The sequence below is a fragment of the Cricetulus griseus genome, chromosome 3 (genome assembly GCF_003668045.3).
Source record: "Cricetulus griseus strain 17A/GY chromosome 3, alternate assembly CriGri-PICRH-1.0, whole genome shotgun sequence".
Lineage (NCBI taxonomy): Eukaryota > Metazoa > Chordata > Mammalia > Rodentia > Cricetidae > Cricetulus > Cricetulus griseus.
This window is the reverse complement of record NC_048596.1, coordinates 241,309,787-241,336,453: the sequence shown is the minus strand read 5'-3', so window position 1 is coordinate 241,336,453 and position 26,667 is coordinate 241,309,787. Positions and strand designations below refer to the sequence as shown.

Sequence of the window (26,667 nt, the reverse complement as noted above, 5' to 3'; positions counted from 1 at the left end):
CCTAATGTCTGGCTATGGGTCTCTGCATCTGTTTCCATCAGTTGCTGGATGAAGCCCCTCTGATGACAATAAGGCTAGGTATCAGTCTAGGAGTATAGCAGAATGTTGTTAGGAATCATTATATTGCTTTTTTTTTTCTTTCTGCTCCAGTCATGTCTGGTTCCATCCTTGGTCTCTGAGCTATCCAGCCCCTGGTTTCTGGCCCCCCAGGCAGCAACAGGTGTGGGTTCCCTCCCATGGTGTGAGTCTCAAGTTGGACAAGTCAATGGTTGGCCACTCCCCCAAGTTCTGTGCCACTTTTACCCCAGCACATCTTGCAGGCAGGACAAATTGTAGGTAAAAGGTTTTGTGGCTGTGATGGTGTCCCAGTCCCTCCCCTGGAAGCCTTGCCTGGCTCCAGATCCCCCACTACTAATAGTCTTCACAAGGGTCAACTTCGTGAATTCCAGGGAGTTTCCATTGCACTAGGTTTCTACCTCTCCCCCAAAATGCCCCCCAATTACAGTCCTCTCATTCAGTACTTGCTCCCTCCACCACCACCACAACCCCACACACACATACCTCATCCCTCCTGTTACACATTACTCTTAGAAGGATAAAACACACATTGGTAAGTTACCAGAAATCAGGTGGTTTGTATTCTCAGTGAGTGACTGGAGTCACTTTGGCCATAACTTGGGCATATGGCAAGAAGCTGCTACTGACAGCTTCCAGCTTCCACAGAGAGGTCAGTAGAGGTATGAGATTACCTACAATGTACAAGACTATTCCAGAAAACAAAATCACTCAATTCAAAAAGCCCATGGTGCCAAATAAAAACACCAGTTAATAAGATTCCCCTGATAAAATACTTTATAGACACAAACATCATCTCCAGGAAGCATCTTCCTGATGCTTGTCAGGTGAAAGACATCATAAAACACTGCACAATGCAAATTTTTCTCTAGAAATGTAGGTGTATTTAGTGGGGAAAAATTAGAAGAATACACATCAAACAGTAACCTCCCTCAAGCTCCATGCTCTTCATCTATGGGACAGGGGTGATAATTTGACCTATGTCATGTTAAAGAGGCGAGAGGGGATCACTGCTCTGATATCTGACCAATACACTCTAAAATAAATGTGCACTGCATTTCTTATAGAAATAAATGCTATATTTATAAAAACAAAAATAAATGCCAGTGTTCAATATTGTTCAAACCACATTAACTGAACTGAAATCCCTGTGTTTTGGAGCCTGTCTTCTCACTCTAACTAGGAAAGGGAAGAAAAGTTGAGCCTATAATAATTGAAGAGCACTGCTTAAGATGCACAAGCCAGGCAGTCTTCATAAACCTTGCTCTCTCCTTTGCCCTGTAGTATCAGAATTTCATGTTCAATTCAAGGAGAAAAAAAAATAAGGTGAAGGTTCCCATGCCCTATGCCACATACCATAAACAGGATCAACTCTCATCATTTATTTCATATTGGGAAAGCGATAAGAATATATAGAAGAGGAGGAAAATGAGAAAAGCAAATAAGCTTTTCATTTCCTCCCGGCCATATGGAATAACCTCACCAATCTTCAAGATATGCCATTCGGGTGGACAATTTCCGCCACTAAAGCCAACATAACCCTCTTTTCCTTTCTTCCCAATATCCTCTGGTGACCACAAGATCCTTAGAAGCAGGGTTTATGCCTTTTCATTGTTCTGAACTTCACCTAACAAAACTGTGGGTACCCAATGAAGACCAGTCAAAACAAATGTCTGTTGTAGCAGAAGACCAAGTTTAGCAACAGCTTCACCAAGGTATCCCCAATTAGATCTCCACACTCCAAATCAGAGACTAGGAAACAAAGCAACTGCAGGCATCATAGAAACCCTGGGTGTGTTACTCTTAGATACAGAGAAGGAAGAGGAGGCTCTAAACCGAGGGAAAGCACTGTAAACTGGAATTTTAGATAAATTTATAGAAATGATGCCCCTCTTCTTCTAGCAAAGATAAAAAGCAAAGGCCATGTAAATTCAATTTTCAAAAAAAAAAACCTTATAGTTAAATTCTGTAACCTGTTATATGAAAAAGAACCAATGCTAAATGCTTGAAATGGCTGTTTTAGCAGAGATTTAATGCTTCCCAGGCATGTCTAATTGCACATTCCTTTTCTAAATGTATAGAAACATCTGGTAACCAGCCACACCCAAACTTCTTACAGCACAATCATTTCTATACCCATCCACAACTAAAAATAGCATTAAAACGAAAGCAATTACCAAAATCAAGGTAATGATACCTTAATTGTTTTTTAAAGCCTACAGCCTATTTTTTTTTCAGAAATCATAAGCTGCCTGAAGAAAAGGTAGGCAACTGCTCTCTAGCCTCCTCTCAATGCTCTGAGCCTATAACTCAACTCTGTCTATAATCATAGCCCCTTTACTTCTACCCTTGACCTCTTTCTGCCCTCGCCACCACCTTTCTGCATCATGGGATGAGAGTCTCAAACCTTGAGTGCTGAAGGACCAAGGGAACCCTGATGGCACAAAAACTGTATTACAAAACAAAGGCAAAGCAAAATAAATCAGCCAGAAAACACAGCAAGCCTACGCACTAGGGCCATTCCCCAATCTGTGGTAACTCTGAGGAGAGAAAATCTTTAGTAGACAGTCTAATGGAAGGAACATAGGTCACTAGAAGCAAGTCTTTGCAGATACCAGGACCTTGAACCTCACTGTTTCATTTTCATTCTCTCTCATATTCTCATATTCATTCCCTATCTCTACCTCTCTCTACTGACTTCTCTACTCTTTCATCCTGTCATCAAGTGACCAGGACTCCTCTGCCACATGCTCTCACCATTTTGCTCTGTGATACCACAGGTGCAAAGCAACAGAGCCAAACAACCAACAGTAAGAAAAACCTCTGAAACCATGGTCTAAATAAATGTTTCCTCCTTTCAAGTGGATTATCTCCAGTATTTTGTCAGAGTAATGGTATGCTAACACAGTACTTTTGAAAGGCAAATGAAATCAACTGAGTAGATCAAAGCCAAAAAGCACTGCCTCTCTCCTGGCCCAGGCTGAGTGAGCTACAAGTTCTATGAAAAACTTTAAAAGCATAGGAACCCTCAAGCTTCCCACTGTCCCCTAACAGGGAAATACAGTAAAAAGTTAAGCTTTTGGTAAATAACAATGTCTTCCTTCACAGAGAACCCAGTGACTACATAAGATGAACTGCAGGAGTCTGGCAGCACTAGGGGCTTCAAGGCTTGCCAGCCCAGCCCCTGCACCCTGGAGAAGGACAAGATCTGCCTTTTTGTGCCACCGTTTGAAGAAAATGACTCTGAAGGAGTCTGAACATTCCAGTCGTTTAAGAAGCCAAAGTCACCTGCAGACCATTTAGATATATCATTTGATATAAGCCCAAACACCCTATTTATAGAGAAGGAACCCTAGAAGAAATTTTTAGTCTGGTACCAAAGAAATGTAAGAGCCCAAAACTTACTGGACAGAAAGATTAGAAAGGAAAGGATACTGTACTCATTAAGTCACACTTTCCTTAAGTTCAGTATCATTTTCTGAATAAGAAACCTCAATTACTTATTGGAGAGTATTGTCTTTATGTTCTTTAAGTCACTTACTTCTATCATGTGTTTAAACATATATGATATACATAATATATACAAAGAGAGATTGTGTCTGTGTATCTTTGGAGGGTAATATACTGGTATAAATAACGAAAGGGAAAGAAACACTTGTAGCTTGGCCCATGCATATGCAAATGTACTGGGCACAAAAGCAAGATTATAGCTGCAAGCCTTTACCTCATCACTTTTTTTTTTTTTCAGTTTAATCAGCTGATTCCAAACCAAGCAGCCAATCCTAAAGAAATGTTTCCTCTGCTGGGTGGACCACACATAACCATATACTGGGGAAGTGTCTTAAAAGCTGAGTTATCCCACTTTTAAAAGGGATAATAATTTGTACTTCAGGAAATTTTTGTAAAATTTAAATGTAAAACCTGTTCATAAAGTATAGTATCTGGTATATCCAGTCAATGTCAGGGGTTTTTTTGGCAGGGGGCAGGGGGTTCGAGACAGGGTTTCCCTGTGACTTTGGAGGCTATCATGGAACTAGCTCTTGTAGACCAGGCTGGTCTCGAACTCACTGAGATCCGACTACCTTTGCCTCTGGAGTGCTGGGATTAAAGGCGTGTGCCACCACCACCTGGCTCAATGCCAGTTTTTTAAAGTATTATAAATAATATGTTTAATGCCACAAGTTTAAATTGCAGGCAGACTCCCTTCGCATACATACCATACCACAGACTACAGACCACACCATACTACACACCACACCACACCATATCATACTCTCTCTTGGCTTTCTGTCCCATCTCCAAAGACCCATATGATGTCACAAAGACCCATGTGGTCCTGTCCACATGTTCCAAGGAATCTCCACATCTCAAAATGAGCTATTGGCAAAGTTAACTCCTTCTTTGCAAAAAGTCATACTCATAGGATCTGAGGATAAGGAAAGAGAAATTTCTGGGGAAACATTCGTTTTGTTACTAGATTAACATTAAAAGCAGAAGGCTAAAATTAATAGGCTATGAAGTTGTAATCCCAAGGCCAAAACTACAGTAAACAGCTTTCATTTGCTTCATAAACCATTTCTACTTTGTGGGTACAATTCAAGAATCAGACAATTCTTATTTTGAGTCGGGGTGGGTGCATTCACTGATTCTGCTTGACAAAGATTACTTTCAAGGCCCCAGCTTATGCTCTTCAAAATAAGGACACAAGATCACCCTATCAGAAAAATCATCTCTAACACTAAAAGGCAACCCATCAACCTCAGGCTGCTCCACATTCCCCTCAGTCAATGTTGTTTCTATTTTAACTGAAAATAATTACTACATAATACATTTTGATCACAGTTTCCCCTCTCCTAACTCCTCCCATAGCCTTCTCACCTCCCCACCCACAATATTTTTTAATTTACATTTATTATCTGACATATTCTAATAAGTATTCTTGTTTATTGACCACCTTCTTGATCAGACACTAGTGCACTGTAGTATCCTAGTACTCAGCAAGTATTTGAGTGATCAATAAGTCAATTGTGAACTGTTTGAAATAATTTTTCTTCCAAGCAGAGAAACGATAAATTCCATTCAAGGTCTATTATATGATGTTTGTCTTTTTAATCTATAACAAATGGCAGAAATACAGAATGAAAACCTTACATCCAGAAAATTCTATGAGTTCCTAAAGGGATAATATTTATAGTATTTGCTTCAAAGGGAATATTTATCCATGCCTGAATGATGTAATAATCAGCGGGGCCTGTTAATACTAGTAGCTTCTTAAATAAAAACAGATTTTTAATCCAAGGGCTACCTAGAGAAATGGAACATTGTAAGTCTATGCTCTATTTTCCACAGCAATCAATCCAGAACAGGGTAATTACCCTTGTAGGTACTCTTTGCAGAAACCTGTATATTAAAATTAATATGAGTAAAAAAATCAATTTAATTTTTAATAAATGATTCATAATCTCTGTCTACCAGGTGAGATAAATGATTTTGTGTGGTGTATTTTCTGTTTTAATATGACTTCTCCTGATTTCTCACAATGACTAGTTTTTACTTCAACAAAACTGAAAGGGAACTAACTCTCCATGAAGCTGAAATCCCTGAAAGTTGATTTTATTTTATTAATTTCTCACTCACCATGTTATCTTGAATAGCTTCAGCTGTCAATTCATTTTAATTTTAATACTAAATGTTTAATACAGTTAAATTATTAGACATACAGCCTCAGAACTGTGAAGAAACTAAACTACCACAAAACCATCATGTTTAGAAATTATGCTTTTTATTAACAGTAACAAAAACTACAAAGATAGAGGTGACAGTAATTAGTCATTCTCTTACTATACACCTTGATCAGGGGTTGACAGATGCAAAGTGTGTACCTGAATCTTAGCTTCAATGGAATGCACTATAGACAAAATTAGCCAAAACTTAGCCATTTCAGTTGCTTGTATGAATCATACAAAGCCAATGAAGCTTTCACTCATACAAAGCAGAACCCAATGTTTCAGTCCACATATGATGCTCTTCTCTCTCCTTGGCTCTCCTCTTAAAACTGATGTAATGGGGGGCTGGAGAGATGCTTTAGCAGTTAAGAGCACAGGCTGCTCTTCCAGAAGTCCCAAGTTCAATTCCCAGCAACCACACGGTAGCTCACAACCACCCATAATGAGATCAGGTTCCCTCTTCTGGCATGCAGGCATAAATACAGAGCACTCATACATAAAAAAATATAGGTAAATTAATTTTTTTAACTGATGTGTTGGCAGTTTGTCTTGTTTTTTTTGTTTGTTGGTTGGTTTTAATGTGTTGGGTTTTTTCCCCTTTTTTTTTATTAGAAAGAAAATTATTTTACATGTCAATCCCAGGTCCCTTTCCCTCCCCTCCTCCCCACCCCACCCTCAACTAACACCCTACCCATCCCATACCCTTTCTGCTCCCCAGGGTGAGGCCTTCCATAGGGGGTCTTCAAAGTCTGTCATACTCTTTGGGATAGGGCCTAGGCCAACCCCCTTGTGTCTAGGCTCAGAGAGTATCCCTAGATGTGTTGGTTTTTAACAAACAGTTCTCATCCATAAAACTTCATTCCTGGTCCTTAATCATCTAGTATAACTCACAATCATATCAATACTACCATCCTTGTCAAACTCTTTTCATTTGGTTTCACTTTTCAAAATTAATGAAAATCACATACAGTAGAAGACAATTCCTTTCTCAGATATATATTAAAATAAGATCTTGCTGAAGGGTGGAAGCTACACTTACTTGTGTATAAGGATATAAGGATAGGGCTACAGAATGTGGTTAGTGATTATGGTAGTTCAAGTAGTCATAGTCTGTTCTCATCTAGGGTCCATAACTTACTTCACCAGACATGGGTAGTTGGCTAAGTTTGTTGTACTAGGCATGAATTGTACCTTATTGAAAAGGACTTAAATCTAATTAGATGGCTGTTAGTAAAGACCAGTGTTAGAAGTGCCACTATCACACGCTTGGGACTATCCTGCTCTCTGGTACATAGTCCAATCCTAAGTGGTCATCCCTAAACACATATAAATACAAGCATGCTAAAAAAAAAAATGGACCCAGTTGTATTTGGGTATACACAACAATCACATATGTAACAATAATAATTAAAGAAGAGGTCATGAATTTGAGGAGTTAAGGGGGACACAGGAGGAGTTGGAGGAGGAAGAGTTTGGGGAAATGATATAGATGTAATGCTCATGTATAATATTCTCAAAAATAAGCCAAGAAAATAAGTAAGACCTTTAGATAAGCCAGTAACACATCTTCCCAATTTAACTTAAAAACCCATTTAATGTGGAATTTCAGGAAATGATAGGAATTTCAGGCAACTTGTTACAATACATTGTTGAAAACACTACTTATAAAAATGGAAGTTTTGAACCCTTGAATACAGAAATGAAAGTATAAATGCCTATCTTCCAAAGCTCTGTTCAGGGGCTACAAAACCTGACAGGAATAAGAGCTAAGGGGAAAGGAGAATGGGATGAAGAAAGGTTCCTTGGTCTATTAGTGATGTCTTAAAATACTATTCCCGGAACCAGCAGTGATTCAACCCGAGTACAAAAACCCATGAAATTGCTCCCAAAGTTGAACCATGGCCTGAAACCTCAGCTTGCCCATCAACAGATGATGGCTTTGCTGGTCTACAATCTTGCTTCAACCAGTAACTGGGAGTTAAATCACTCTTACAAAAGACCTAGTGGAAAGTGTCTCCAGTCTCTCGGGCTGGAATACCAAGTTAGAAAAAGAGTGACTCAAGTATAAGCTGGAAGTCACTAAATAATGATGGGAATTTCACAAAAAATTGATAAACAAACATCAATGTTTTCTAACCCTAACAGCAACCATATAAAGCCAATACACTATAGACCCATTGTCACATGAGGAACTGAGAAAGAGACGAGGTGAATATTACTCCCAGGTCACAAAAGAAGTATGAAGTACAGCCAAGCTACAAACCCAAGGGCTGGGTCATTTTCTGAGCAACGTTCCAGAATAGACCAGAGCTAATAGGCAAGACAATAACAAGAGCCTGGAGTTAGAAGCCATTACTCCACTCATAGGTTAGGTGCTACCCCTTGGGTTTTGGTTACTTCAGCCAGCTCTCATTCCTTGCTCCCCTCACCACCACCACACACCCCAGCCCTCCATCTCTACTCTTGAGTTTTGCATTTCCCGTTTAAGGCAGTTGATCATTAAAGCAGTTGACCTGTTCAACTAATGATAGAGTCATGCTACAGAGCTCTGCTGCCAAGTTCTGGATGCTCACTTTCTGTTTTCACTCTATAGGCACTCTGGATGCATGCTGCCTCCAGTTTGTGTTTAAACAGACTGCCTTTCCTGGGATAGCAATGGCAGAGGCTCCTAAGGAGGAGCTGGAGAGCTTGGGAGGGGGTGGGGTAGTAGGATTCTGAGATATGTGGATGGACTGCAGTGTACTTTCTTTGACCATGCTGCACCTCTTGTCACAGAAAGAGGAAGTCAAGTCTCCCAATCATACCATGAGTACTCAAGTACTCTTTGAATTTCACTATGAAGCTTCCCTTCAGCACCAAACTTATAAAGAATGCCACTCCCTTCTTACTCAGAAGCAGCACCATTCAACACTGCCACCTCTGGTCCCCATCTTTTAAACACCATCCTTGAGATCCCTTAGTATCCACTCTATCCCTTGTCAAAATTTTCCCATGTACATAAAGGCTAAAACTCACTAAGGGTGACTTTCAGGTGTGGTCCGTTCAGTTGCTCAGTTTCCTTGCATCTCTAAGCTCTAGCATCAATCCAGAGCTGGATCTTCTGGTTCCCTAGCTACTTACTTCCCCAGTCACATTCAAATGTGTTTTATCCCCTGCTTTCTGGTTATCCTGGAGGGTTGGTTCTGTCTTTGCTTACTCTCCCTGTTACTCCATTTAGCATCTGGAGGATATCTGAGAAGATTTAGATCTCAGTGACTGTTGACATCCTCTTCACGTGGGACATAAAATTCTAGGACAGGGCTCTGAGTGCTGCGTAATTAAGCATCAATGATTCAGGAATTCAGGGTTCTCATCTAAGATTTCCAAGCATAACAGTGGTAATCTGAACTGTTCTTCCATACACTATCAGACAGTAACAGATATCATTTCCTATTTATAAGAAAATTCAGAAGAGAGGCACCTGGGGTCTCCTACTACTAAGAATCCTATAGTGAAATGTTAAGAGCCATGACTAGAAAATTTCATAATCTATATGATGCTGTCTGGAGAAGTATATATAAACCCACCATTTCATAGGAAAAGCAAAATCCATATAAGAATATGCAACATATATGAACAAGAGATGAAGAGATTATCAGATACAGTCACACTGGTAGAAATTTCTTACAGGTTAGCAAGATACACTTTCATTTGCCTTCCCTAAATGAAATATTAGAAGGAAACATATTATCTATTAGACTATCCACACAATTTGTTATCTAATTAATTTGTATTATGCTCAGCCTGTTTCTTATTCAGAGATTTGAAGAGGAGATTTTCAAAGCAATAACAATTTTTAAAAGAACAATTTTATTTCGCTTGACTAATAATCTTTAACAAGATTCCCTAGTAGTTTCCTTTTTAAAGAAATGAGCTACAATTTCATTGATTCAGGAAATATAGATAGTTGTAGTGAGCATAGGGTACATGATCATTCATGTTCATAGACAAAGAAAATGAATAACCATCAGGAATGGGGGTATAGCTCAGCAGTGCGGCACCTGTCTAGCAAATATGAGGAGCTGGGCAGTATCTTCAGAACCATGGGGGAAAAAAATAAAACTATATATATACATACATACATACATACATACATACATACATACATATTAGAACTACAATGCAAAACTGTGAAAACAAGCAGGCTTTAAAGTAGGTGGGCATCAGTTTCTAAAACTTTATATCAGTCTTCCAGCATACACAGTGCCAGGTGAAAACACCATTCAAGATAACAAATAGAGAGATCCAAGGTTATTATTGCTTTTGCCTCAGAAGATGAAGACAAACATTCCTGTTTAGTTCTCTATATATGCTTAAGCTAATCCATGTAATGTTTTAAAGACAACCAGCATGCTATTCCTTAATATCTATTTTACAGCCCTGTTCCACCAGCCCCTCGTCTAATCTTTCAGCCCCTGGGAAGGCCAGACTCCTTTGACAACAAACTCAAGACAGCATCAAGGTGGGTGACAAATGCACAAGCTCCATCTTACCTCTGATTCATCTGTAGACTCTTCAAGAGACCCAGTTTCCTGCAAACACAGAGGAGAGAGGTTTCAGAAGAATAAACAACATTTGCAACTGCAAAGAATCATTGTACCCACTTGCTTTTCTGGAAAAGTCATCTGCAATGGCATTTTAGATGATTCCACCTGCTTAACTCTCACACCTCTTTTACAACTTCATACCATGACTGTCGGGGGGGGGGGGGGATTATGGAGCTCCAAGCTTCTGTTTTCCTCCCTCAAACACTGAACAAATTATCCTAGGAATTTGATATGTGAGATATGAACACTCAGCTAATGGAAATCCATCTAGCAAAACATCACTGATACCCCAAGGGAACAAGAAACCACCATATCAAATGAGCCAGTTTTTAATACCAAAATCTCTTGTGTTAATGAATCAAAATTACTGTCTTTTTAAAATTTTTAGGGAAAAAATTAGTTTGTGGGAAGGGGGAGGGAGGTACCTGGCTTGGGTTAGTTTATTGAGACAGGTTCTCATATTCCAGGCTGACCTTGAACATTATGAAACTTGATGACCTTGAACTTCGGGTCCTCCTTCCTCTACAGCCTATTTGCTGAGATTATAGGCATGTGACACTAGGTCTGGTTTTATGTCAAGTGGAGGATTGAACTCAAGGCTCTGTGTATGCTAGGCAAGCACTCTACAGTTAAGCAACATCCCCAAGCCTAGAACAGTTATTGAAGAAAGAATCTTCCACAATGGTACTCATGAAATGTGGCATCAGCCCTTTAATAAACCAGTAACTCTAAGACAAATTCCTCCACTTAGAGCAGTTCCCTTCTTGCTGCACAATGAATCTTGCTGCTCTGGAGGAAACAAAGCAAAAAGGGAAAAAATGGACTTGATCCTGCTAATCTCTCACCTGTCCACTGAAAGAGAATCTGCTGATGCCATGCATCCTCAAAGAGGTCAGCAAAATGAAGATTTACTTAACGTACTTATAGATATCAATAGCAATAAAAAGTTACAGCTAATATGCTGACACCGAATGTAAGCATTTTACAATCCATGAGGTAAACAAAGAGAACAACAAAAGAAGTGGGGTAAGAATATTTTAGATATAACATAGTTTTAAGGAAAATAGAACATTTTAAAGAAAGTCAGATGCACTTTATACTCAACTCAAGACAGACAGAGGGATGAATGTAAATCTGATGTTCAAAAGCAGCTTTATTTTATATGACAAAAAAAAAACCAATAAAAGCTTGGAAGGAGACAGGTAACTTCTAGAGGAAGTTTAAGTCTTAAGGAAAATATAGTCCTTGTCTGTGAAGACCATGTGAATTACATGCAATTAAGAATTTCACTATACATGCGTCATTAACAGGGATTATCCAGAGACTCTCTTCTCCTTGCCCATGCAGTTTGTTTGATTTAATGTGACTCAGAATCTTAGAACTCTCATTAGTTTGAAGCTGTAATCCTCCAAAACAACTGGCTGGTCGTACATCCACAAGCCACAAGAAGAAAGGAAAGGAAAGGAAAGGGAAGGGAAGGGAAGGGAAGGGAAGGGAAGGGAAGGGAAGGGAAGGGAAGGGAAGGGAAGGAAGAGAAATCCAAATTTCCTACCATTTGACAGTTATTCAGTTAATGGCATGTATTCCACCTCCCCTTCTAAACAATTTCTCCTCTGCACTAGCCACCCAGTTCCTGCTTTTAGCCCTCCTACCACCTTGAGTTAGCCCAACAGAATATAGAGGCCACAAATAATCCAAGTAAGCAGCACTAATTTCCCACAAGCGTCCTAAGAAAACACAACGGGAAAGGGCTCGTCATTTATAATGATACTGGAAGAACTAGGTCTCTGCATTTAAAAGAATGAATGCAACTCAAAATGGACAAAATGCCCAAAGTTAAGCTATAATATCGTGACACTCCATATAGAAACCTTACTTGACATTGCCTTGCCATTGATTTCTTGGATATCTCACAAAAATCTAAGGCTATAGATGTAAAACTAAATGAATAACACTGCCTCAAACTAAAAATCTTCTCCATAGCAAAGCAGATAATATATAAAGACAGCCTATGGGCTGGGGGTAAAAAAATCTGTCAGCCATAAACTTCACAAAGGGCTAACCTCCCAAACCGGCAAAGAATGCACACAACTCAACAGCAAAAAATAAAAATAAAAAATAAAAGCTAATTTTAAAAAGATCCTAAATAAACATTTCTCCAAAGAAGACATTCAAAAATGAACAAATGATACAATAAAAGGTGCTCGGCCTCTCTATTCTCAGAAATGCTAATCAAGGCCACTCTATCACTTCAGATAACTGTAGGATAGCTTTTGCCAGAAAGACAAGGGATGAGGAGAGCTGTGAAGGGTCTGTTGCATTGTCTCCTTATATGTGCAATAGAAACGGGGGAAGGGGGGACATCAAATAGGCAAACATAGTAAAGCAGTAGCTACAAGACAGGGGTATATGGAAATGGGTTAATATGGGTCACAGCACACAAAACAGCAGATATGTAAGACTAAGTGTTCTAAAGAGCTCTCGTACAAAATAAGAGCCATAGTAGCTGAGGGTATATTCAATGAATTCTAAGGATTTTTGCCAGAGAGCAAATTAGTTATAGAAAATGGACAAGTCTGAGAAGGAATGAGTAACTTTATGTTTCTCTATGGTAACCACTTTATTCACACATATATGCATCTTATAGCATCATGATGTATACATTAAACACACAATAGAAATTTATTTTATATATTGTTATAGTTACTGGTCTGACTTTGCTACTGACCATCTACTCATAATGCTAAATGTCATAATGCTCTATGCCTATAATACAGCATATGAACATTTCTAATGCCTTAGGCTAGAATAATGAGGTATAGAGATTGAATTTAATGGTTTCTAAAATATCTCTGATCCCTGAGTTTCTTAAGCATTAAATAGCACTAGCAAAGCAATATTGTGACACCCATGCTAAAAACCTGTGTCTAGATTCTGATTTCCCTTATCTAGAGTGCTAAAAACATACTTGGCTACACTTCCAGAAAAATTACATTACCCAAATATACATACTTGGTAAATGGGATAGTGTCCACTCACATGACTCATTAACATAAATGAACATAAATCATCAACCAACAGAGCTGGCCCAGAATCTCAAAATCCAATTTCTTATTTGTTCCACACCAGAAAGAATGCAGTGTCGGAGAGTTTCAGGGGCTGGCACTGGCTGAGAACATGTGTTTCAAGACTCTCTAAGACCTACCATCAGCATTAGCACAGACTACATGAACAAAGATATGACCTCAACACATTGACACTTTCATCCACATTATGAAAGCAATGCATAATAGACCTCAGACATTAGCCCAGTACGGTTGCTTAGCCCCATTCTTTGACCAATCCCACTTAATGTTCTAAAGACAAAGAAGTAAACAAAAAGGCATAAAAAAGCAAACCCAAGAAACAAGACTGAACTATGAGAGCAGTTATGATTAAAGACAGCAAAAACGTTTTCAACATTTTTAGCCTCAAGAAATCTCATATTTGAATCATGAAAATATAAGCTAAAACTGTGTTGTTCTCTATGTAATAGAAGTCAAACTCACCAAAACACCTCACAAATAATGTATGCATATAAGACAGAAGTAAAATAGAGATCATCAGAGCAATGCTGTGATGGGGAGTTATTAGTAGGTAAAGGTTCAGTGTGTAAAAAACTCCAGAGGTGTATGGTGGTGATGACTGCACAGCAACTTGAATATGTTTAATCCAACTGAAACACAGAAACTTCATGTCCAGCTAAAAACTCTACGCTGTTTTGACTGAAGCAAAGGTGTTGGGCTAGAAGATATCCACTGACACAAATGCATAGTCACTCAAACTCTAGGCAGCAAGCTTAACAATAAATTCAGTAATTTACCTTTCTTTCCCAAAGCCATCTTTAGAACTCCAACCATCTATCTGAAGAACTTCACCTATGATGTGTGTTGGCCTTGAGAATTTCATCAGCTGCCCAAAGCACGGATCAGACTGATACTGCCATCCTCAAAACCAGCAGTGGTCTCCCAGGCCAATACTAGACCAGCAAGGCAGACAAAGAGTGATGTCTGACACCAGGAGACTTCTAGTCTTTTTCTCCAGCCCCTCCACAAATCTATACCCCTCTAGCTACACTAAGTAAGCTGTCACTGAGAATCACATGCTCATGTCTCCATGCTAGAAGCAGCAAAGTGACAAGTGGGATTTAGGTGTGACCTACAGATGTGTTGTTTAACCTAGGTGATGATGTTCAAAAACATCCCTATAAAAATATCAATTTGCAACTTCATAAAGATCTCATTACATCTACATAGTATCAGTATTTCTAACTAACTGAAATTGGAGCTGAGGAGCACTGCTGGGATGGAGGGCATTTTACCCCCAACACCACTACCAACCTCACTTAGATCTTGAACAGCAGCCTTGAGTTGTGATCCCCAATGAGATTTGCCTTAGAATATTCCCTCCACTTAACCTTAGCTCAATTCCACAAGGATCCTTATGGTTTTCCAGCTTCAAGAACTGAGTGGGGAAGATGTCCTACTGCTTCAACATGAGCTTTACTGTCATGACCCTAGGTTCATGGTACCATCCTGGGATTTAAATGTGCAAAGCATGGCTATTTCTAAACATTCACTTTCCTCAACAGCCCAACCATGGTTGCTCTAGCCAATCCTGGATCTGGACAATTAATCCTTGTCTTATTTATAAATTAACTATTTCACCCTAACCACTTTAGTAGATTTATTAAAAAAAAAAAGCCTCAGAGAATAAGTTAACAGGCAAGAAAACAGAGGCACTGAAGTATATAGAAACATGGTATTTATTTTGTAAGGAGGAGATATTCATAAACATAGACTGCACCATCTGATACTAATCTCTAAGATGCAGTAGTGGAAATCAAAATAAAAACTCTCTCCTACAGCCAAAACACAGATGGTTAATTTTGTGGCTGTGTGGGGAGGACGAAAGTGCATGAAGGTTAAGAAGAGGAAGAAATGTGGAGAATATGATCCATATTACACCTGAATTAGTAACATCCCAACATTTTAGACGATACGATGATTTCACTCGAACTATACTAAACAGAATTCACAATGTGACAATTTTAAGTGTTCTCCTCCTACCAGATTCATTTCAGTACTTAGGGTTTGGAAGCTAGTAGCTCTTGGGGAGATACAGACATGAGTAAGCTATAGTCTTCATTCTGAGGACTCAGCAATCCTCAGGAGACAAATACACCAACCAGACTTCAAGCAGAGTGTTATTCATGAGAGGTCGGAACAAACACTACTGGGCATCTGTGACTATGAAAGCCACCTATAAATCATTCCAGAACTAAGTAAAACTGCTGGTTACAAGAATTCCAGGCAGAATGGTAGCTATTAGCTTTCCATGAACTATAAAACACAAATGTTACTTTTACAAAGTACTTTTTCTATATTCAGCAAAATCAAGGCTTCCATTATGGCTTAAAGACATCTGTTTACCCATACTCAAGCAGTGATTTTAGCTTTAAACTGTGAATTTTTTATGGTATGTTAACTTAGTACAGATGTCACCATTTTGGCTATTCATAAAATTAAAGGAGAAGCAATGATCAAAGAACACAACACTCAGGAAAGATAAGCCAATGGATTTAATCTTGTGCTATTCATTTTGGAAAGATGTTTGCATTTATAGGACAGGGTACCAAGAAAATGCTTTGCCTCCCTCTGTAATTTGTCATAGTAGTTCATTTAATACATATGCCAACACCTAAAGTTCTCAGGAGAGTGAAAAAAAGACGTCAAGATTTCCAAAAGGATTCAAGGTGGAAAAATATGAGCACATTTACTTACTTGATTTTTGTGTCTTTTGTCATCAAAAAAACTGTTTAACAAAGGCCTACTGTCAGATTTGAACAGCTTCTTACTGTAGGTGAGAAGTGCACCACTCCAGAAAATAAGAAAAACCTACTCTTGTTTAATCTTCAAAGAACTAATAGTCTGAATACAATTGTTTTATTTATTTTCTTTTAAAGAATCATAATTTCTTATGAATTCACAAAACAGTATATGAATATTTGCTTCTTTCTGCAACAGACAATGGACTACTCAAAATTTTTAAGGCCACACTGATACCAACTGGGAAGGAATGTTCTTTCCCAATAGTACATCAGCTGTTAAGCACCACAGGAGGATAAGGGTTAAAAGGAAAACCATCAAGATGATAAGAGCTAATTCCACTTCATAAAGTTCACTTATATCTATGAATATATATTTATATGAAAAATACATATTCATATATGAAATTTAGATTTAGGTTCTTCAGCATATTTTAATAAGCAATGTGGTCTAGTGAAAAAATATAGATTTTGGAGACATGAGACTAAAAACATTATAGATATAAGCATGAGAAATTTCAAACTGAATTTCAATCCATTTGTCTGTAAAATCCAATAGTTTAATATATTAAGTATCAAGCAATATCCCAATATTGGTCATCAGTCATGAATAAATTCTTACCATGTGGCTCGCAATAGTGAAAATACACACATAAAATATAAGCCTTAAGACATAAGTATTATGCAGAAAATATAAGAAAGTGGTTTCAAAGAATGAACAGAAGTCTCGATCAGAAAGCAGAATTCCAGAGGCATGAGGAAAATAAAGGAGAAAGCTCTGTGGATAGCAAAAGTCCTGAAAAGGGCCAGTGTGAGCACAGGTTCTAGGGAGGAAGCAGCCAGGCTTATTTACAGAACAAGAAAAGCAATATTAGGTAGAGTGGCAGGAGGGTAAGATCATGGAAGGAAATCAAGTCAGAGAGTGGTGGAAGCCATGGCTGCACAAAGCCCTGGTGAGCAATTCCCATATGGGCACTGTTGTACCACATTTTGGGATGAGAGGTTTTGAGACATGGAGGATTTATATGACTTCTATATCAGAATAAACATTTACCTCACACAATTCTTTTGTTTGTTTGTTTTTTGTTTATTTGTTTTGTTTTCTGAGACAGGGTTTCTCTGTGGCTTTGGAGGCTTTCCTGGAACTAGCTCTTGTAGACCAGGCTGGTCTTGAACTCACAGAGATCCGCCTGCCTCTCGAGTGCTGGGATTAAAGGCGTGAGCCACCACGGCCGGGCAACCTCACACAATTCTTTTCGAAGGGCTAAATGTCATGTGAAAGGGTTTTTAAGCTTGAAAGCACTGTACAATGTGAAACAACTGATTATCTACCTAATTTTCTCATTTTTAACATCAGCTTTGTCAAACTCTTCTGCATGAGTGGGAATAAAAGGGGCACTCCATTCTATCACACTGTGTCTAATCTAAGAACTTAACGAACTTGGACTTGTTTATCTATAAAACCATAACTAAGTTTCAACAGAAATGGAAATGCTCAATGTCTCGCAGTAGTCAAACTGAGTAAGGCCTGCTGTGAAGGCAAGCTCTGTTTCTCTTTGACTTGCAGTGCAAAAGATAGTCTGCACGAATAATGCACAAATGATGGGTAAGAGGCTCTTGCTAACACAATGTCCAAACCCATATTCTTCCTCGTCAAATTCCTTAACTTTTGGCACACATAAAATAAGCACGGGTGCGAATGGTCTACAAGTCAATGTCTCGTATGACAGTAAACAGTTCATCACCATATCACTTCTTAAAGACATTTCAGAAACTTGCTGACAGGCCATTTAATGTAAGAGGGGAAATATATATGTCAAACTGAAGTGACACTAGAAACGTAAACTTAAGGGGTCTCTTCCAAGGTCTGCCATCAGTCTTTTAGTTTGGAAGTTCATTCATTTTGTTCTTTACCCTAATGTGTGGTTATCAGAACGTCTGTATGAAAATGTCACTAATTTCTACTCAAACCTCGGTGCCACCTACTGAGCTGCAGGCTGGACGCTGCCATCTAAGTCTTGCCAACAACAGGGATAATCCCTTAAACCTTGCATAGCCCACACTTGACTTTCCTTCTTTGAAAAATTCTACTTAACATAAACCAAAAGAGCTGAGCCGAAGCTAGGCCGGCTCGGACGATGGGGGTGTGCGTGGCGCTATACACGAGGGGAGGGGCCGCCCCAACTAGCCCGGCCAGGACCGCCTCGCCCCCGGCCCTCCGCGCCCCAGAACCCCTCACTCAGGTCTCCATTTCCCCTCTGCCCCGAACTAGCTCTGCCAGTATTTACCTGCTCCTCTGCTTCCGCCATAGTGCAGCCTGAGAGTCACATGACATACCCGGAAATAAGGGAAAACAGCCCCTGGCCACAGCCTTCTGGGAAATGTAGTTTTCCCCCACACCAGTCCGGTTCCTTATCCAACTCTCATTTTTACTCTACAGAGTTCTGTTTAAGAGAACTTATATAAACTTATATAAATATTATATATATGCATATATATACATATATAATGTTTCATTTTGTTGTTTGTATATGTTCTGTTGTTACTGTGGCACCTATTAAGCGCTTTCTATTCCAGGATCTGGTTTATAGTAAAATTATGAATTATTTCATTTAGTTCTCTCAGCAATCCCTGTTGTTACCTTCATTTACAGGGAAGAGCACAGCACCTCAGAGATCTCACTAATCTTATATATAAGAAGCCTAGGTTTAGAATTCGTCCCTGCCCCATGCCCAAGACTACCATACCAAATGTTCTTCAGGCTAATACAGTTGCTGTGCCTGCCCACTTCCCTTTTAAAAGGATAGTGACTGTAAAAGAATGTCTGCAGTGTTTTCAGAAAATATTCTTGGTACATTAAATTGATGCCTTTCATTTTAACTTATTTTTGGTACAGATTTTTTCCCTCATGTATGTCTGTGCAAAGTTGTGAGCCTGGTATCCTCATAAGCCAGACAGAACTTATCAAATTCCCAAGAATTAGAGATACAGATATTTGAGAACTACCATATAAGTGTTGGGAATCAAACTCTGAACCCCTGGAAGAGAAGCAATAGCAATTGATATATAAATACTGAATTTTTAAAAACCCCTTTTGTTTAATTATTTGCTAAGCTTGCATTGACTGTCTTCAAGATAAAATGTAAGTTTGTCATTTGCAAAAGCTGAAAACCATCATTTAGAAAACTTGACCCTACCCTATGTTTCTGAACAAAATCAACTATCTTTCCTATTCCTTGGCAATCCATTCATTGGTCCAAAGATAGTCATTATCAGTTTATAAGAGGTAGCACAATTGGTAGTTTGTGGTGGGTGTTACATACTCAGTACTATGGTCTTCCCATAGTCTCTGGGTGTTGCTTTCTCCATCCATTTTCCTCAGTGGCCCAGAAGCCATGATAATGTCATCTCTCAAACACTTGGGTTTCCCCAAGGGTCTAAACAGCCTCCAGTCCATGCTGGGATCCCTCTTCCAGCCTGCTCCTCACTCCGCTCATTTAGACACCCACAGACAAAAACCCAAGGGAGGGAGGGAGGGATTGGGGAAGGAGAGAGGGAGGGAGGGAGAGAGAGAGAGAGAGAGGGAGGGAGGAGGGAGAGAGAGAGAGAGAGAGAGAGAGAGAGAGAGAGAGAGAGAGAGAGAGAGAGAGATCCCTGGTTTTGTGTTGATGGCAGAACTGGAGCTGGAGTCAGTTGAAAGTCTTCATTGAAAAAGTCCCTCTCATGGCTGGAGATATGCATCAGTGATTAAGTGTGCCTGGCATCACCATCTTCAGGACTCAGCCTGAACAGACACATGTGCATATGCTCTGTGCTCACTCACATAGACACACAGACACATGCATGATAAATAAGTAAATAAATAAATAAATAAATGATAATTTTACAATAAGAAACAAAAGGGCTTCTGAGAACCTAAATCAGCCAGGGCTGCAGCTCTGATTTCATTGCTGATTTTCCTGTCTGTCTATCCGTCTGTCCCTTGGGTTGTTTTTTTCCAGCATCTGGAGCTCATTGGTTGTATGTTGAATGAGTTCCCTCCAAAGATTCTTTAAAGGACACATCCCTTTCATGCACCACACAGGTTCTGCTCTTAGAAACAATGTAATGAAGAACACACTATGGTAGTCTAGACAAGCAAAGCAGAAAGCCAATCATCAGCTCTGGCTGGTGGTGGACTTTCAACTCTTTGGAATGAAGAATGTTTGACCTTTTTTCCTTTTCAAAAGGGATCTTGTGGGATGGATTGAAAAAGAAGTTGAAGATTGCTGCAAATACTTCTCTACTCACCCAACCCCAGAGAGCCCTAAAATAATGCTCTCCACATCTTCTGTTTTTGCTCTAACAAAATACAGGGAACATGGAATTCATTGGGAATTCACAGGGAAGATGGGATGCAGAAGCATACAAAGATGAAACTTATTACAGGCTAGGTTCATTCTGGGCTACTGGGCAGAATGAAATTGGCATGTGACCTCTGAACTCCAAGTTTTTCCTGTAGGAGTTTGAGTTTCCTTTATCTGAAAGGTCCTAGTGCAGTGTCTTGCTACACAAAGTACTCTCCAGAGACCACTTGGAACCTTGTTAGGACGAAATGAATAGAGACCTTTTGAGTAACTTACTGAACAATAATTGAATTTCAATAATGACAGGTTATACATACATAGGTAAAAGTTTGAAAAGTGCTTGACCTAGCAGTTATTAATTCTATGTCAGATTGCTTATTTAACACTCATCGCTCATCCATCCTCTCCCTTCAGAGATGGAGTTAAAGACTAGGTTCAACTCCTCCTTCTCCTTGTATAGGACTTAAAACTTATTACACAGTGCTAGCAACCAGACCTCAGTTTTTGTATTTATAGTTTGCTGAGTTTAAAGATCTGTCTTAAAAGTTATTCCTGTAGGTTTGAAAGAGTGTAGTAACTTGGTAAAGTATGATAGCCATTTTATTCAAAATAACTTTATCTCATTTTAAACAATATGAATGGCTTCAATGTTAACCCTTATGAAATACTACTTCTATTCTAGCAATAAGAGCTCAGCAAAGTGAGAAGGTGACCTTTAAAAAGTGTCAGCTTTGAAGCCTTTCTGACAAAGTAGCAGTTTTAAGAAACCACTCCAGTCTTGAGCCTCTATGCGTACTTACCATGGCCTTCCCCTCAAGGTGCTTTTATTTTTCTGCTCAATTTATTTTGGAGAGATGATATCAGGCTTTAGATTGTTGCCTTTTCCATCCTAAGATCTTTAGGATGAAATGACAAGCAAACTCATAGTACATTACATTACCTGCTTCAAACAGTACCCTTCTATCCTTTCTTTAATGTACTTTTTCCTAAAATGGTGAAAATAGTATTGATGTTATCTTTAGTGATAATAAGCCTCAGTTTATTTCACATTTTCATTTTTCAAAAATGGAACCCATGAAATCTTCATAGTCTACTACTTTAAATGTTATTTTAATAAACAGCTTACTGGAAATATAAAGTGTCAACTCCCTACCTCTAGTTTTTTTTTTCTTTTAATCCTGAAATACTCAAGTTATAAAGAGAAAAGATTTATTGTGGTTCACAATTTAGGGCATTTTAATCCATAACAAATCACCACCACTACCACCACCGGGCTTTAGAGCCTTTGAAAAGGCAGCAGATCACAGTGAGGGTGAAACAAAACCAATTTATGGTCAAAAAGCAAAAGACAGGAAGAGGGACTAAGGTTCCACTTCTCTCTCTAATACCACACCCAATTCCCTCTCATTAAATTCCAATTCTTTTTTTCCAGTTTTTATTTTTTAATTTCACTTTACATCCCAACCACAGTTCTCCTTCCCATGCCTTCTTCCACCCTCCCTCACCTCCCCACTAGCCTACTCCCAGTCCACTCCTCCTCACGGGTAAGGGCTCTCATTAGGAATCAACATAGTCTGGCACAATAGGTTGGGGCCTGGCCCCTCTCCCATGCATTAAGGCTGAGCCTGGCATCCCACCATAGGGAATGAACTCCAACAAGCTAGCTCATGTACAAGGTTTGTATCATGGTCCTACTGCCAGGGCTCCCATAATCCAAACTTTACAACTGTCTCCCACATATGGAGGGCCTGGTTTGGTCCCCTAACGTCTCCACAGTTATAAGTCTAGAGTTCATTTGTTTCCATGTGCTTGGTTCAGCTGTCTCTATAGATTTCTCCATTATAATCTTGGCCTCCCTTGTTTATATGTTCCCTCCTTCCTCTATTTGCCTGAATTCCCAGAGCTCAGGGGAATTGTTGGGTTCTTGGTGTGGATCTCTGCATCTGGTTCCATCCTTTACAGTCATTTTGGAAATCATTGCGACAGTTTCTAAGAAAATTGGGAATCAACCTACTTCAAGACCCACTCTTAGGCATTTACCCAAAGAATGCTCAATCATACCACAAGGACATTTGTTCAACAATGTTCATAGCAGCATTATTTGTAATAGCAAGAACCTGGAAACAACCCAGATGCCCCTCAACCAAAAATGGTTAAGGAAAATGTGGACATTTACACAATGGAGTACTACTCAGCAGTAAAAAAATGATGACATCATGAAATCTTCAGGCAAATGGATGGAAGTAGAAAAAAACATCCTGAGTGAGGTAACATGGTATGTATTCACTCATAAGTGAATATTTGATATAAAGCAGAGGATAACCAGACTAACGTCCACAGCTCCAGAGAAGCTAGGTAACAAGGAGTACCCTAAGAGGGACACATGGATTACCCTGGGAAGAGAAATTAGATGATAGCTTCGGGGCAAACTGGGGATAGGGGGTGTTATATGGGAGAGGGGAGGGAGGATGAGAGCAAGACGGAAGGAGATGGCCTAGGCAGGGAAGGATGCAGTAGAAGAGCATTAAAAAAACATATCTTACTAGAGAGATTGGCTTAGGAAGAAACCTAGTGCTAGGGTAACTTCCAAGAATCCACAAAGAGGCCCCCAACTAAGACTTCTATCGATAGTAGAGAAGACACCTGAACTGGCCTACCTCTGTAACCAGATTCCAATTTTTAAAGGTTCTAGGACATTCCAAGGCACCAGGCTGGGGAGGAACCAAAAAGTCACCGCTTGGGTTTTCAGGAAACACTTCATATCCATGTCATAGATGTCAGTAAACCCACTAGAATTTTAAAAGAATCCTTTTCTAGTTAATAATAAGCATAATATATGTTTATACATGTAATTAAAAAGATAAATCATATATGTGAGTTATCCATTTCAGTCACTTTTGCTGAATATATCTTTGTATTCTCCTCCTCCTCTCCTTCAACTATTCCCCTTTTCCTTTCTGCTCTTTTGTTGTGTTTATAGATTAGTTTTCTAACAAAAATATGGAATCAAATTTTGTCTGCTTTCTTCACTTAGTACTATGTCAAGCTCACTTTGAATTAATATTATATATTGTCCTAAAATATTCCATTATTGGCCCTGTCCCTCCCCGGCCCCAACCAACCCCACCCCCAAGCCTTCACCCCATCCCCCCTCTGCTCCCCAGGGAGGGTGAGGCACTCCATGGGGGATCTCCAAAGTCTGTCATATCATCCCAGGCAGGGCCTAGACCCTCCCCCATGTGTCCAGACTGAGAGAGCATCCCTCCATGTGGAATGGATTCCCAAAGTCAATTTGTGTACCAGTGATAAATACTGGTCTACTACTCAAGGCCCCATAGATTGTTGAGGCCTCCTTACTGACACCCACGTCCAAGGGGTCTGGATCAGTCTCATGCTGGCCTCTCAGCCATCAGTCTGGGGTCCCTGAGTTCCCCCTTGTCAGGTCAGCTGTTCCTGTGGGTTTCACCAGCCCGGGCACGACCCCATTGCTCATCACTCGTCCCTCTCTGCAACTGGGTTCCAGGAGCTCAGTTCAGTGTTTAGCTGTGAGTGTCTGTGTCTGCTTCCATCAACCACTGGATGAAGGTTCTAGGATGGCATATAAGGTAGTCATCAATCTCATTATTGAGGAAGGGTATTTAAGGCAGCCTCTCCACTATTGCTTAGATTGCCAGTTGGTGTCATTCTTGTAGATCTCTGGAAATCTCCCTAGTGCCAGATTTCTCTTTGAACCTATAATGGTTCCCTCTATTATGATATCTGTTATCTTGCTCTCCTCTATCCTTCCCCTGACTCAACATTCCTGCTTCCCTATGTCCTCCTCTCCCCTCTTCTTCCCCCCTCTCTTACTCCCATCTCCCTCAGATGCTGAAGATAAACTGGAGGAAATAGATTCATCAACCAAAGAAAATCTTAAGTACAACAAATCCTTAACACAAAATATCCAGGAAATACGGGACACTGTGAAAAGACCAAACCTAAGAATAATAGGTATAGAAGAAGGTGAAGAAGCCCAGCTCAAAGGTGCAGAAAACATATTCAACAAAACCATAGAAGAAAATTTTCCCAACCTGAAGAAGGGCATGCCCTTGAGAGTACAAGAAGCCTACAGAACACCAAATAGAATAGACAAAAAAAGTCCCCTCACCACATAATAATCAAAACACCAAACATATGGGATAAAGAAAGAATATTAAGAGCAGTGAAGGAAAAAGGCCAAGTAACGGGCTGGAGACGTGGCTCAGATGTTAAGAGCACTGATTGCTCTTCCAGAGGTCCTCAGTTCAATTCCCAGTAACCATAATGGATGGCTCACAACCATCCATTATGAGATCTGGTGCCCCCTTCTGGTGTGCAGATATACATGGAAGCAGAATACTGTATATGTAATAAATAAATAAAATCTTAAAAAAAAAAAAGGCCAAGTAACAAATAAAGGAAGACCTATAAGAATTACTCCTGACTTCTCCATGGGAACTCTGAAAGACAGAAGATCCTGGATAGATGTTCTACAAACACTAAGAGACCACAGATTCCAGCCCAGACTACTATACCCAGCAAAACTCTCAATCACTAGATGGAGAAAACAAGATATTTTAAAACAATCTTGATAAACATCCTTTTTGCTGTATACTTTGATTATAGATAATTAACATTTCTCTTGTCCAATTGCTAAATATTTCTTTAAGAACATATATTGAAAGGAGATGGCCTGATCATTAACACCTTTAAAGTCATCATAAAAGCTTTTTGTAAATAACACAAAATGCCTTTTAAAGATCCCTTAAACACTGATGTGTACTGATATGGAGTACTTGAGAAGATCTTCACAAGCTATATGTTAAGATGACATTTAGAATACTAGATGGAACAAATTTTAGGAAATACAACTTTTGGAAAACTAAAATGTAAAATAAGCATGGGATTCTACTGTTTCTTTCTATCAGATATATTCAGGGGCCATTGTTTGAAAGGACTACAACATATATTGTGTGTCTGCAACCCACTTACTGAACTGCTTTCATATTTTTGACAGAAGAGCACAAAACAAGTTTTAAAAGCATGAATTCAATCTATCCGAATCCAGGTGTTTGACTGTACCAGGAAAATGTATTATTTAATAAAGTCCTTCATTTTCAATCAAAATTTTGAAACAATATACTCAACACATCCTGTCACTAGATCCAAAAATTATTTACAAACAATGGTCTGCTTTTCAGGAGAATTTAAGGTGAAGGTATTTTTGTAGATAAGCTCAGCTTCTCTTTCATATATATTTAGTCTTTCAGACATAAAAGCAAACTAACAAAATTGCAAAACAAGAGGACAGAGGGAGAATAAGGATCTTTTGTACAAACTAAAAACAATGTTTGTCCCCAATTATGCTTTAAAATTTAACATAAATAAAATGTTAGTTGTTGAAAACTAATACTCATTTCTTATTTTGAAATATAGTAGTAAGAAAGGTTCTTAGTCAGATAGCTATTTGATCATCATACAGCTGACTCCACAGATGATATGAACATAACACAGCATATTATTGATGTTATAAAAGGAATTAAAGGAATAAACCCCATTATGGTAGTTTAATAATTTGAACCTTGATTACACAGTTGTTTACAATGAAAATAAAATTTAACCATACCTGTAGCCAGCCCCTAAGTAGGCGTGGCTACAGCTTCCCCTACATAAATGAGGCACAGTTTGCTGTCAAAGCACTAAGTTTTTTGTTTACATTTTTTATAATAGTTGGAAATCTTTCCTCTAACCAACCAAAATAAATTATTTTCAATTTCTAACAATCTGAAAATCTTTCCAGGTTTACACTCTGTTTCACAATATGCAAATATCAAAGACTCTTCACAAGTCTGGAGTCATTTCAATATAATGTCATTCCTTGGAGGGAACTTGGGTTCCAGCCTTAAGCTGTGCTCTGAGTCCCACCATGCTGTTGACTGGTCAATGCCCTCAATGTGTCTGCAGACAAAGAGTCATTTCATCCTTAATAGTGTATGTCTGTGTTTGCAGGATGGTCTGCTCTTTGGAGAGACCTCAGCAAAACTCCCAAG

General features: G+C 39.1%; 1 protein-coding gene across 1 annotated transcript in view; it reads right to left on the bottom strand.

The window, feature by feature from the left end:
• The window catches only part of Vps41 (VPS41 subunit of HOPS complex), a 149,243-nt gene extending 130,636 nt beyond the window's left edge, over positions 1-18,607 (bottom strand). Inside the window, exons 1-2 of the mRNA XM_027409382.1 lie at positions 18,542-18,607; positions 10,334-10,372 (exon numbers count right to left, since the gene is read on the bottom strand). Of these exons, the coding sequence (XP_027265183.1) occupies positions 10,334-10,372; positions 18,542-18,562 (60 nt within the window). The 5' untranslated portion in view covers positions 18,563-18,607. The remainder of the gene's footprint in view (positions 1-10,333; positions 10,373-18,541) is intronic.
• Positions 18,608-26,667: the final 8,060 nt, after the last annotated feature.